Source organism: Acanthopagrus latus, chromosome 9 (assembly GCF_904848185.1).
Source record: "Acanthopagrus latus isolate v.2019 chromosome 9, fAcaLat1.1, whole genome shotgun sequence".
Lineage (NCBI taxonomy): Eukaryota > Metazoa > Chordata > Actinopteri > Spariformes > Sparidae > Acanthopagrus > Acanthopagrus latus.
This window is the reverse complement of record NC_051047.1, coordinates 10421881-10435861: the sequence shown is the minus strand read 5'-3', so window position 1 is coordinate 10435861 and position 13981 is coordinate 10421881. Positions and strand designations below refer to the sequence as shown.

Genomic DNA, 13981 nt, shown 5'->3' with positions numbered 1-13981 from the left:
GACCAGAGTCATCTTGTCTGTGGTTTAATGTGAGAGTTCAGACTTTTTTCAGCAGTCTTTTGTCTTCATGCAGGCCGCCTTTTCTCATGCAAAGCCTTAATAGAGAGGAGCAGAAATATTTTATAATGTACGTGTTATCAATCTGGCAATAACATACAGCACAGGTCAGTGTGTCAGGTAATAAATGCTGCAGCTTCTCGAGACTTAAGGCCAGCGTCCCCTCTTTTCTCCCAACTGCTGGAAAGGTGAAAGGGGTTAGTCTCGCTTTGTGCCTCTTCTGTGTCACTCTGAAGTAGTTGTGTGTCCCTTTTTAGTTTTGTGTGTTTTATGCAGTAGTTTTGCATCTCTCTGTAGCATTTTGTGTCTTTGTGGTCATCTTGTGTCTCTGAGTAGTCATTTATGATGGCTCTCTGTGAACAGATGAAATAAAGAGTATGGTTTAGCTCTGCTAGAACTTGAAAGTGTCATGAGATAACTTTTGTTGTGAATTGGGGTTGATATCATCCTTGCTCCCACCTGAACCCCTGGAGACCTGTAGCTGTGGACGGAATACTTTTCATGTTGGCCTAAACTCAGCTCCCCAATGCGCTGTAATAATCAGAGCACTGTGTAGATGACAGTGCAATCCAAAATTGTTAGATTGTGTTATCTGCCAGAACTGGCCAGCACAGTGCGGCTCGTGTATTTTGGCATGTTCCGGGCGGAAACTTGTTTTCAGAATGACCAGACCTGCCCAGAAATCCATCAAATGTGCGCTCTTCTGCTGGTTTGAAAGAAACAAACGCACCCCATCACATCTATGCATGTATTTCTTTTATTTTAACGGACAGCGTCGGTATCATTTCATTTCACTGCCCTCTCCTCCCTCCTTTTCCCATGCCTCAGGTACACACACAAACATGCACCCCTTGGAAAAAAAAATAAGTGCAAAAGCTCACTAACACCGCGGGGTGTTACATTTTTATGACCGGTCTCAGTGGTGTAACTACAGCACACATCCATCTCTTCAGCATTAGCGTGATAGATGTATTTTTCATGCTGCCATTAGGGCTGAAGCAGTATGCCGTGCAAGGCTTGTGTATGCTAATGTGCCCTCTCACACCTGCAGTTTCCAATTACCCCTGAGGAAAGCAGCCAAGACTTGGTTTGCAGCCACCAGCAATAATATGAGTAATGGCAAAATTGCACTAGTCCTTTATGGAGAATTGAAGGAAAAAAAAAGAAAAGAAATCATTCAAGAGGGGGGGTTAAAAATGGCATGGAACAAGAAGCAAAGACGCAGGAAGAGAGGTGAAGGCAGGGAGAGAGCGAGGGAGTGCGGGGGAAAAAACAGGGCGATGCAGGGGTCCCACTGTATTGCCTTGAAATGTTTGTCACCACACTTCTGCTGTGGTTTTTGATTTTCCCCTCTCTAAACAACATTCACAGCAGCTCCAAATCATTCGACTGCGGTGGTTTTGAGTCCTCCCTCAGATCAGAATTCAACACAGTCTGAGACGGAGAGAGAGAGAGAGAAAGAGAGAGAGAGAGAGAGAGAAGAGATGAGAGATGAAACAGAATCGTCCACTTAGAAACATCCATCTTTGCTTTGCCTCTGCAGCTCCTCAATCGTCTGCGCTCGAGTTCAGAACTGATTCTGTTTCCTCTTTCTTGTGAGCTGCCGGCTACAGGCGAGCGGAGCCAACTATGTTTTCTCCCTTTTCTTCCACTCTCTCCAGAGCCAACTATGCTGATTAGATATTTGTTATGACCACGTTAGAGAGGGAGGGGGACAGATGATACTTGATAGGCCTGTTTTGCTGGGTACTGAGAGGCTGATAGTGTTTGTATGTCAGACGGGGGGGATATTAGGGGGTCCTAGTGGCTGCTGGCCTCGATAACAGGGGGCGGAAAATCAATCACCCTCTTTGACAGCCATGTGAGGAGCCCCACCCTCTTTATCCCCCCCTCCTCCTCTCTCCTCCTTCCTGTTTCCCTGCGTTTCTTGTCTGTCACTTACAGGCTGATCTACAGCATGAGCACAGATACAAGCACACACATGTCATCACCCATATAGGCACATACAGGCAGGCAGGAGGCACCTGGTGAAAGCCCTGGCAGGATTAGTGGAGCTGTAAGAGTTGGTTACGGTGAGGAACACATGTTCAGGTCACTGTCTCCCTGACTGACGCTGTGTTATTGCTCCAAACCGTGTTCTCCTTATTATACTCCCCTCTTTGCTTTCCCTTTCTCTCCCTCTCCCTCCACAATCCCCCCCCACCCCCCTTTCTCTCCCTCTCTGCACATGTGTGTGCGTGCATGAGCTGAATGTGTTTGAGGGGTGAGGAGGGGGGCATCAAATCCGTAGAGAGGACTTGGCAGTTGCTCTTCTCCCTCTCGCTTCATTGCTTCGGTCCTCCCCAAAATCCTATTTCACGGTGCCAAGCATCCGCTCCCTGGGATCTCCACAGCTCCCATCTCCAGACGCAGGTTTAAGCCCCTCTCTTGGCACCCGGACTGGGCATGGAGAGAGAAGGCATGTGACGCACATCAGCAGCGCCAGAAAACAACAAACACACCTATTATCTTTGCTCGGAGAGGGACCGGTGTCCTGCAGTGTGTGTGTGTGTGTGTGTGTGTGTGTGTGTGTGTGTGTGTGTGTGTGTGCAGCGTTCACTCACACCGTCTGACTCTCACATGCTGCGTTGGCTTGCATTTAGTAACCCCTGACACGAGTCAAGAGGTCACGCATGAACCCGTGAGCAGGCCTCCCTTCCAACATACGTTCACTCATTCATCAGTTAAAATCCCCCCTCCCCAATCAGTCGCACAGCAAAACACACTCAAAAACCCCTCATTCAGTCCAATAACAACAAATCAATCTGTTGAAGCTTCATCAATTAATAATCAGCAGACAAAACACAGAGGGGGCTAATCGTCACCTGCTGTTAATTTGTTCTCCTGTGATTCAGGGTGAACTCGTGCTTTAACGGCGCTCCAATTACAACCAATCAAAGCAATTAATTAGCCACCAAATTACCTGAATCTACACCAACAGAGCCGTGGAGCATGTACAGGACGTTGCATTTCTCTGGAAACTGATGTGTTTCTGCGTGACAGCCACTAGATGGCGCCAGCTGCCTGAGATTACTCCACTGTTGCACATGAACAGCCTTTTTATTTTCCTTAAAAAAAAAAGGAAAGGGGGGGAAAAAAAAACAGCCTTTCAACTTGCTGTCTAAACTCGTTACCCAACATCATGACATCAGCCGAGGCCTTTGTTTGTGTTCAGTATCCTCACCATGATAGACATGAAACCAGACATGAAAAGATACAGCAAGCCAGACTTATGATTACTTATTATCAATCAGTCAATCATCAGACTTGATTTGTGCAGCACTTTCCACACAGCAAATAAACACAAAATGCTTCACACATGGAAAACAAAAGTAAAGTACAGAAATAGAAGGCCATCATAAATAATATACATGGATACAGGAAAACACTATGATTGATATAATTGCATCAATAAAACACTAACAAAGATTCATAGATAAAAAGTCATCAAACATAAAACACATACATAGAGAAATAGATGAAGTTCAGTAGGACAGGACTGACTCCATTTTATAAGCAATTAATTAATATTAAAAACAAGGCACAAACTACAGCTTTTGCATGTTGCTTCATCAAACATTTGTGCCTGATTGTCATCAGGTGTAGATAATCAGTATACGAGTATACGAGCACAAAATTTGGCTGATCCATCCACAGCAGTTAAAGGATGCACACAATTCAATAGGATTAACATATATCACAGTGGACAAAGTTGATGAATGTTCCTCGTATGCATATCCGTAAAAAAACGAAAACACATACATGTACACCTTCATAACAAAATAAAAAAAGAGTTTTTTGGTCCTCTGGGGTTTATCCTTCACCGTGGGCCTAAGGAGAGTAGCACGGCTGATTTTCCAGAGCCTACCAGGGGACTGATGTTTTATTATTAAAAATATTATTATTTATTAATATCGTTTACTTTAAAACCATCACCAGGAGCAGGTAAAGGTGTTGGGAAACCAACAACAGATAATCAATCAGCTGCATTATAATCATTACATCGTTGTTGTCTTTTTTCTTTTCTCTAACATTCTCATTCAGAGGTCATGAAGCAGCCATCAGCAGTCTTCACCAATATCAAATGAAGTATTGATAGACAACAATTATTTTAGCCCAAAAAGAAGAAATGAAACTCTATTGATGTAACTGTAGTCAGATCTGTAGCGTTTTTATACTGTCTTATACTTCATGAGTGATAAAGAATCATGTAGTATATGAGCATATTGTTCTTAATGTTTTGAGTCATTTGACTGTTGGGATATATATATATATATATATATATATATATATATATATATATATATATATATATATATATATATATATATATATATATATACACTGCAACTGCGTGCAAAATAAATGCTGGTTTTCCTCTCCAACATCAGCCTGTGTGAATGCTACACATTCTTTATTTTCCACAGTCAGGGGGTTCATACGGGGATAATTCATATCCACAGCATAATAGGATCCACTGTTTGTGCTGACAATAGTACAGAGTCAGCTGCAGAACTGCAACAAGAGCTGGAACGATTCAACCACACAAGAAAAAACACTGTTTGCCACTGAAAAAACACATGAGTGGGAAGCCGTTTAAGGTTTCAGCTGCACTATTGAACAATGTCAGCATATAGACATTAGTCGATTGAACCTATATGATCTATATTGTCCGAATGACACATAAGTTAGTACTTATATTTGTACTCAAAAGTAATTGCACAAGTATTCCCAGTTTTATTAAATGAGAGAACATTTTGGCTCTTTATTCAAACTCATTTGACTTTTTCCATTTTGCAGGGTATCAGTCAACTGTGCAGGGAGTGTTGGTAAAACCCAAACTACCCAAAAATCATACTTAAAGATATCATGTCAACATATTGCTTTGGTAAAAGTGAAAGAATCTGTACGAGTAGCACTTTAGTAAAAGTGAAGGATTTTATATGTAATGTACCAAAAGTATGGTAGGTACTATACTATGGGTTGACGGATTGTCAGATCAGATATTCAGCATTTATCTAATTATTGGAATCAGAATTGTTTTAGAATCACATTGTTCATAAAATGAATTACTTTTGAAAATGCTCTACTTTGGCTCTGTTTCAGCATGCCTTTTGCAAAGTAACTAGTGACTAAAGCAATTAAATAAATGTAGTGGAATAAAAGTTCAATATTTGCCTCCAAAATGTGGATGGGAGAGGAAGTGTAGACCCTCAAAATTGTATTTAAGTACATCTATTAGCCTTGACAGACTTCATGCCCGCTGCCATAGGTGTGTTGCATAAGCAGTTACTGAAGTTCCCATATAGACAGTTTACACAGCAGACTGCACATGGAACCTTCATTAAATGCCCCAACACAAAATCCAACCAGTCCTCTGTTGAAATACCTTCATCTGGCTCTATTTGTGCGTCACACAGTGGTCATTTTGATTGAGGGATTATGCCCCATGTAAGGACAGTATAAGATAATAGTGGTTGTGCACAAAGTGCACACCTTTTGGACCATGTTTATGAGTATGTCACAGAGGTTGGTGTATACATCCTTGGAAACCCTAATTTTCCACTGACCATGTTGTGAAGCCAATCACAAATTGCATTCAGACAAATGTTCTGATTGGTAAACAGACAATAAAGCTGTAGAAGGCAATTTGTTTCAGGAATGGACCTCAGAGTTGAGTGAGGTGGCGGCTTTGAGAGACTATCCTGTGACAAAATATTAGGGAAAATCCCATCCTCAATACAGGAAGACCAAACTGCGGTTTATCTCTGAACCACCATATTTTTATGGTGGTATGCAGCTATTTAGTCTATTTCACATATTTTATTTTGTATTATTTTGTCTTCTGTCTGGAGTTGTGTTTTTTTCTGTGCTGTGGTTTGTGTGTCAATAGTCATATAAAAAAAAAACCACCCTCATATAATAAAGGTTTTAAGACAGGGCCCCTCTACAAAAAAGGACCTTATTTTATTCTTACTTAGGTGTTGCATTTTGCTGTTAATCGAATGATCAAAAACGACTGACATGCAGTGAACCTGGAGGTTTTGGAGCTCCTGTGAACACATGCACGTGTAAAAGAAAAAAAAAGAAATGCCAGGAGTTTACGCTTTACTGCACCAACGATGAGCGCTAAGACCGCAGTAATTTGACTTGTATGCGCTCGTTCTTGTGTCTTACTCTGTTAAAAACTGGGGGCACGGTGTCCAAATATGTAGATTTTGCCCACACATGACTGATGACACCATGAGGAAACTAACCCACTGCCCCATATGTAGCTCCCTCTCGCCCACGCACAAGACAGAAGGAAAGAATGAACAATGACCCAGTTCCTCCACTTGGATGGAACAATCAGTCAGCTATGTGATAATCACAGCAACAGCAGTGGAAACATCAACCTATGCTTTAAACTGAGCAGCAACTTCGGCCTAGTTAAATTTAGGGAATGAAGGCCAGCTGGCTCCTGGGGGGTGATCAGATGCAGTCAGATGTGCTGATTGGTACATGATCAGATCTTTGTTGCATTCCACAGTCTCTTCAGCATGCAATGAGTAGAGTCTGAGAAGTGCAAAAGTTATTTTATCAGCTGGAGATTAAAGATGCATTTATTCAAAAAAGTCAGCAGTTTTCCGTGCTCTTTTTATAGCCCATGTAATTGTATTTTTAAATCTGCAGCGGTTGCACTGCATCAGCTATCGTGATTACGGCTGTAACTTCTGTAGGTGTGACAAATAAGTAAAGAGGAGAGCAAAGAGAGACACTCCTATCTCCTCAACATGACAATGACATAAAACACAACATGCATGTAATCGGAACAGCCCATAAACAAGGAGCATGTTGTAATCTGTCCACTGAGGCACGCTCATCATTAGACACTAAGTGCCCCGGAGTCTTGAGGGAGGTAAACAGCAGCATGAAGCATTAGTAGGTCAGAGCTGAAAGTGCTGGATCCCTGTGCATTATTAATAGTGTCTGTGCTAATTGAAAGTCATAACTCCGCAAATGAAACGTCTGGGGCAAACATCACGCCTTGCCACCCTGCAGCCAGAGGAAGATCCCCTTAGATGGAGCCGCGGCTAATTTTAGAGTTGCTCGTGAATGCGGCTGGGTTTTGTTGCTTACATTGTGTGGCAACAATGTCGGGATTACTGTTGTGTGGCTGCAGTACACATGAGCTCTGTTACATAACAAAGACAGCAAGCCCTTATCTCTGTACTTTTTTATTTCCATCCGTGGGCCTATTATTAATATTATCTGGCTTTAATGTTTTCAACTTGAGCAGTTTTACTGATGATAGCTTATATTTCTAGTGACTTGCTGGTAAATGATGCTATAAAATCCCCTGGATTCCTTTGTTTTTGTTCTCTTTACATCAGTGACCTCAATGGAAGCAGCTTTAAAGTATCTTCTTTGACATTTTCTCTTCTCTCAATGTTGAACAGACTTAGCAAAACAAATCTGATGAACACCTAAACAGTGTAAATACAGGTTGGCTGTAGCTCAGGAGGTTGATACTGAAACCCAAATTGCTCCTGATGAGCAGTTGGCCCCTTGCACGCCAGCCACCGTCATCAGTGTATGAATTATTGTAAGTCACTTTGGACAAAAAAGTGTCTGCCTGATTCCCTTAAATGTAAATAGCATAGCAGCGCAACAGGTACCACTCTCAAATGATCTGTTTCTGTTGGCTTTACCAACGGTTAAAAAATCATTTACTTATTCTTAACAGATCTATTAAAAGCATTCAATAAGGACAACGTTAGGATTGTCAGGCTTTTAAAACTAATGTTGACTTTTTGAGCACTTCTACAATAGTGGCTGATAGTATATGGACCAAAATCTAATCATTAATCTCTTATCATATAGTCTTGATGGCTTTTCAGAAAATGAGAGACCAAGGAGTTTCTTCCTGGCAGCCCAAAATGAGAAAGGGTGCATGTGCATTCAGAGTATGTTGTGGAGACAAGCAGCTGGCAGTCGGAGTATGTGAATGTCTCTGTCTAAATATACACAGAGGTTAAATATACTTTCACACATATAATATATACATAACATATAATAATAAAGTACTAATTACACCCTATATACTGCTGGAGGTTTAATTTGCTGAACAACAACGCAACATATTTGAAAGCATCATAGGTTTTTAAGGTCTTAAAAGGAAAGTTCACCCAAAAATGTCAAACTAATAGTCTGCTCACTCCCATGCAGATGGAAAGTAAGTTACATTTTTGTAGCCGACAAAAAATTTCTAGAGCTTCACAGTTCTTCTAAACAAATTAAGTAACTTGGGGGGAAAAAAAAAACCCCAAAACCTTTTTTCTGTTTTGGGGGGGGTTTTACGTTCTACAACATGTCCCCATCTACTTCAGCTGCTTAAGACAACGTTGCAACTACTTTAAAGACCTGTAATGCTATAAAATATATTGCGTTGCACCTTAAAGTAAATAAAACTTCCAGCAGTATGCAGCCAGATAGCCAGAAATCACCTCCACCTCTGAGGTCTACAGCAGTAAAATGCTGCTTGCATTTAAGCGTCAGTAATAACAAACGGATGATGTCATGATGGTCTGGAAGCATGGTGGTTACTTTAACTTTACTTTAGGTAAATTTGCTTGATGATACCAAACACAACTTTTAATCCAGAGCTGGTAATTCAGTATTTTACACTGTGGTACTACTACTTTACTTTAGAAAATGACCTGAATACTTGTAGTATTTCTCCTGCTGTAGTTTATCACATATTTCATGACACTGGCAAACAGTTCATATTGTTTTGCCTCCTGTAGTTTTGCTCTGTGGTGAGCTCTGACAGCTGTCCTGTTTTCTCTACATGTGGACTGAAGCAGTTCTCAGTGCAGCTTTTCCACATATTCTCCCTCGGAGGTGAGAAAAGCTCAGCGCGCATGCGCAGCGTAGTCATCTGACGGGCTGAGCGCTGTGGACGCTTCGCGTTACCGCTACATCTCGGGCCACCACAGAGCGGGACACAGACAGACTACCTCCATGAGGGACCGTCTCCTGCGAGAATAAAACCCTTCTGCAGACGAGGACTAGCCGAGGAGACGACCCCATCTACCCGGAGGCTGTGAGTTTCGCATGCCGGGAGCCGTCTCCTGAGATGTAGCCCGCAGCAGCAGCGTCCGCGGGGCTCGTTGTATCGCTCGGTCGCTGCATGGCTCTACCAGGGGATGCCATGACAATCAGAGCAGCCGACTGAGAGACCGCTGCTCCTCGCTATCACAGACTCGGCGGCGGCGGCGGTGGTGGTGAGCGATGGATACCGGTGGAAAGATCCACTGTAGGTAGCGTTCACGAAGATCCACGGAGAGCTGAACGTCTCTGTTGCACGGTGTAGTCGCCGCCGGAGCTGTTTGAAGGATGGATTTCAGCCTGCTCCGGAGCATCATCAGCAGATACGTAAGGGCCCCTGTCTGTCAACACTGTCACAACTGCAGCTGTGTGCCTGCGAGTGTCTGCAACTCTATATCCCACTGCGTGTGACATATTGCATTTGCAGCATTGTTTCACCTGACACATACAGTGTGTGTGTGTGTGTGTGTGTGTGTGTGTGTGTGTGTGTGTGTGTGTGTGTGTGTGTGTGAGGGATGAACGCTGCCCTCAGAGATGATCAACACTTTGCTCATCTGCAGTGATAAACACGCTGCTCTGGCAGGCCATTGACTGTGGGCTTTACGGTGTTTGTTGTGGAGCTGAATGGGGAATGTGCCAGTGGCTACAGATGCTGGTGGATAGTGTAGAATAGAAATCAACTTGGCTGGCCCACTTGCCTTAGCTCTCAGTGAGTTACAACACGCTCGCCCACTAAAGTAACCCCCTGGTTTTTCCACTGGCCTGGGTCTGCAGGGGGGACGTAAATCCCGATCAGGACTCACAGAGAGGAGTTGCAGGGACTCACTCTGCAGCACTAGATTGTTTCTTTTCTTTTCTTTCTTTCTTTTTTTTTTTTTTACACCCACTTGTACTCACTTCCAGCCTGATGGGAAGAGAAGCTGGGCATGTTTACCCAGAGGAGTAAAGCCAGGAGATGTGGCCTTTACATGACATATTTACATATTTCAGGCTGTATTTCGATACACGACATATCTCAATACTTTGAGCTCTCCTCATGAAAGAATGTGTTGATGGAAATGCTAGGACTGGGTATCAAAACCAAACACCACACCATATGTTTGGCTATGTGGCTGATGTTGCAATATTATTGTAGGGGTCACTGTTGGTACTTTGACCATGAGATGTTTGATAAATAATCATCAGTCATGTTGATATAAAGACTAAGTCGGTAGACACAAGTATTAGAAAGAGTAGAACAGTCTGATATGTTCTGATAATTACTTAACTTTACTGGAACACAGCCTTTAAAGGAAAAGTTTGCCCAAAAATGAAAATTCGGTCATTATCTCCTCACGCCTGCGTGGGTCTAAAGTCAGGTGACGTTTCGTGGTCCAAGAAACATTTCTGCAGCATTTTCCTGAACAACTGAATCAGATGGGGACTCGTTTTAAACATCAAAAAAACACAACTTGAAATGGCTCCTTACAGCTCATCCTGTCTAATCCAGCTCTCTGAGATCCCCCATTGATCTGAAAAGATTTCACTTACAGTTAAAGCCAAAAACTTCCCTGTAGATGCTAAGCTAAAAGCATTTGTGGCGCCTTTTTAAAGTTTGTGCACAAGCCTGACCCCCGCGTCGAGGGTGGAGATAATGTCTTTTCAAATCAGTTTGTGGAAGTTTTGTGTAAAAATTGTGGAAAACGTCACGTGACTTTCCAATTATGGGGGTAAGTAGGGAATAACTGAAATTTACTTTTTAGCTGAACTTTTCCTTTTAGACCAGGGAACGACAACACTTCTGTCATAACATAGCAGTATGATATTGATTATAGTATTGATATTGCTAAGCCTTACTAGAGGGACTTTAAATATGTAGAACAACACCTAAACAGATCATCATTATCTGTAATCACTGCTCAGGAAACGTCCACATTGAAACAGAGCAGAGGATGGCGAGCTGTAACCGTATTACTGGCTAGTCTGGTCTGCACAGGCCGGCGCCTCAGCGCTCTCTGCTCATCAGCTAGAACAGGAAGCAGCTGGTTGGTGGGTGGCTGAATGAGAGAAAACTCTGACAGGTCGGGTGATGTTCATCAGACCGAGGGGGGGCGGGGCAAGTCTGGAGTATCATCATCATCATCACCCTTCTCACCTGACCTTAACACTGGCTCAGGTGCTGTGAACATAACTAACGATGAGCTACAGCTGTAGTTGGCATGAGAATGCGTATTCCTGCCTGTGTGTGTTTTTATGTACTTCAGTGAGTTGTCAGGTTTGCACTAATGAGTGAACGAGAGAGTGTGTGTGTGTGTGTGTGTGTGTGTGTGTGTGTGTGTGTGTGTGTGTGTGTTTGTGTTTGCATGCAGGCGGTTGACAGTGGAGCTTGACGGATGCTCCAGCAGGGCTAATATCAGGGGAAATCAGATCCACGAGTGAGGCGGAGAGGAGGAGGAGGGTGGGATGGGGTCATCGGACACGCCCCGCATCTCTCACCCTTTCTCCCTTTGCATCCTCCACTCAGCGACGTTACGAAAGCAGACAAGGAATTAATCAGTAATTCAATTATCTGGATATTGATTCAGAATTTGAGGGCTGGTCGACGTATATATCTCGTCCTCCATTATGTGTGCACACCCTCTATTAACCCTGCCATATTCTGAACAGCTGCTCCCCTAATGAGGCTACGTGAAGGAACAAACATTACATCATGCGAGGTGATTAACATGTGATAAGCAAAGCATTGGAGCCTTTCCTCTGGACAGAGAGAGCATTACGCTCTCATCAAGGTCACTGCCTCCCATTACTTTAACAATTGTGTTAAAGAAAAGATAAATTAGTACAGCTTCTTCAGCCATGAAAAGATGTACTTCTGATTGAATCCTCTTTACTCCACCGGGCAGGTTTATGAGCCTTTCACTCAATATCTTGTTCCTTTATTATCTCCTGTCAGTGATCTGTGACCTGTCCTCTGCTTAGCTAGTTTTTGGTTTGGCTTATTAACAACATTGTAATATAGTTTTAAAATACAACATATTAGACTTTGTTGTGCATGAATTGATTAATTCAAGGGTCTCATTACAGAACAATGTCCACACTTCTTGTCCTATCCCCTTATCAACAGGCTAATGTGTTACCTTCTCCAACAGGCTAACATCAGTTTTAGCTTCTCCAACAGGCTAACATAAAGCTTCCTTCAACAGGCTAACGTCAGTGTTAGCTTCTCCAGCAAGCTAACATAAAGCTTCCTCCAACAGGCTAATGTTAGTGTTAGCTTCTCCAACAGGCTAATGTCAGTGTTTGCTTCTCCAACAGGCTAATGTCAGTGTTTGCTTCTCCAACAGGCTAACATAAAGCTTCCTTCAACAGGCTAACGTCAGTGTTAGCTTCTCCAGCAAGCTAACATAAAGCTTCCTCCAACAGGCTAATGTTAGTGTTAGCTTCTCCAACAGGCTAATGTCAGTGTTTGCTTCTCCAACAGGCTAATGTCAGTGTTTGCTTCTCCAACACGCTAACATCAGTTTTAGCTTCTCCAACAGGCTAACATAAAGCTTCCTCCAACAGGCTAATGTCAGTGTTTGCTTCTCCAACAGGCTAACATCAGTTTAACTTCTCCAACAGGCTTACATAAAGCTTCCTTCAACAGGCTAACGTCAGTGTTAGCTTCTCCAGCAGTCTGACATAAAGCTTCCTCCAACAGGCTAACGTCCGTGTTAGCTTCTCCAACAGGCTAACATCAATTATAGCTTCTCTAACAGGCTTACTTTAGATCAAGCTTTTACAACAGGCTAACAGTTTTAGCTTCTCCAACAGTTGACTAACCAGTCAGTTATAACATTTTGGTGCTCATGTTCAGATAAGAATTGTGACCCCAAACTCAGATATGATAGGACTTCAGACTGAGGAAGTTTCTGTCGCCAGTGTTTTCCATCGTGTTGACACAGTCCAACAAGTGTAATGAAAACCAAGACAAAGAAGCAGACACAATATAAAGTCTGTTAGACAACCAGAAAAGAATGGTTGTGGGTCGTGGTGCAGTGTGTTACGCCAGGACGCCTTCATTTTGACAACTGGTGCGTTATCTGCCACTGTGAGCTGAGTGTAAAGCATGTTGCCTGATACCCCTTTTTAGTATCTGTAAACAGTCATTCAGGTTCGACCATATCACAGCACTTTACAAAGACAGGGGGCATTTAAATTTTCTGAAGGGAGAGCAGTCTGTCCTGTTTTCTGACTCCAGAGAATATCTGTAAAATGCGGTAAACTGTTTTTGTAAAGAAAACTATGGTGTCATGGTGTTTCGCAGTGCGTGAAGTTTAAATGGGACATTCTGTTGCATCACAACCTCAATCTGTATAACTTTTGGTTCACTCTGTTGGCATAAAAGAGTAATGTTATATATTATATACACAGGGTAATGGCAGCGTGTGTTTGTCTGTGTGTTTGGTGCCCTCTTGTTCTGGTATCTGTGGGCCAGGACGTGACGGGAAATGATTGGATTCATAATGAGATTTATCTGCAAAATGACCTCTTGTGGGTTGAACACATCCTGTGTGTGTGTGTGTTGGGGTTGGGGTCTGGTCCTGTGTTTTCTGAGTCACCTCGCATTTTCTCTTCGGTGCCTTTTCTTTTTTGATGTCGGGTCACAATAATAGCGATGCCGCGATGCCTCAGACGCGTTGCAAAGCATGTGAACTGCATGAGGTCACGATCTGGATCAGAAGGGACGCCGGTATGTGTGAGTGGCGTTTATATTAAAGGTACATGACACCACATAGCAGCTTAAATATGTTCCATCCTCTGTGAGATAATATTC

At 42.8% G+C, this 13981-nt stretch overlaps 1 protein-coding gene across 5 annotated transcripts in view; it reads left to right on the top strand.

Annotated features, from left to right (window-relative positions):
* Positions 1-8813: 8813 nt before the first annotated feature.
* The window catches only part of LOC119026236 (probable phospholipid-transporting ATPase IH), a 40695-nt gene continuing 35527 nt past the window's right edge, over positions 8814-13981 (top strand). For 3 of the 5 annotated variants that reach the window (XM_037110434.1, XM_037110433.1, XM_037110436.1), the window contains exon 1: positions 8815-9513. In XM_037110434.1, the coding sequence (XP_036966329.1) occupies positions 9475-9513 (39 nt within the window). In that variant the 5' untranslated portion in view covers positions 8815-9474. Of the gene's footprint in view, positions 9514-13981 lie in introns of all 5 variants that reach the window. The other 2 variants (XR_005077078.1, XM_037110435.1) reach the window with 1 other exon arrangement.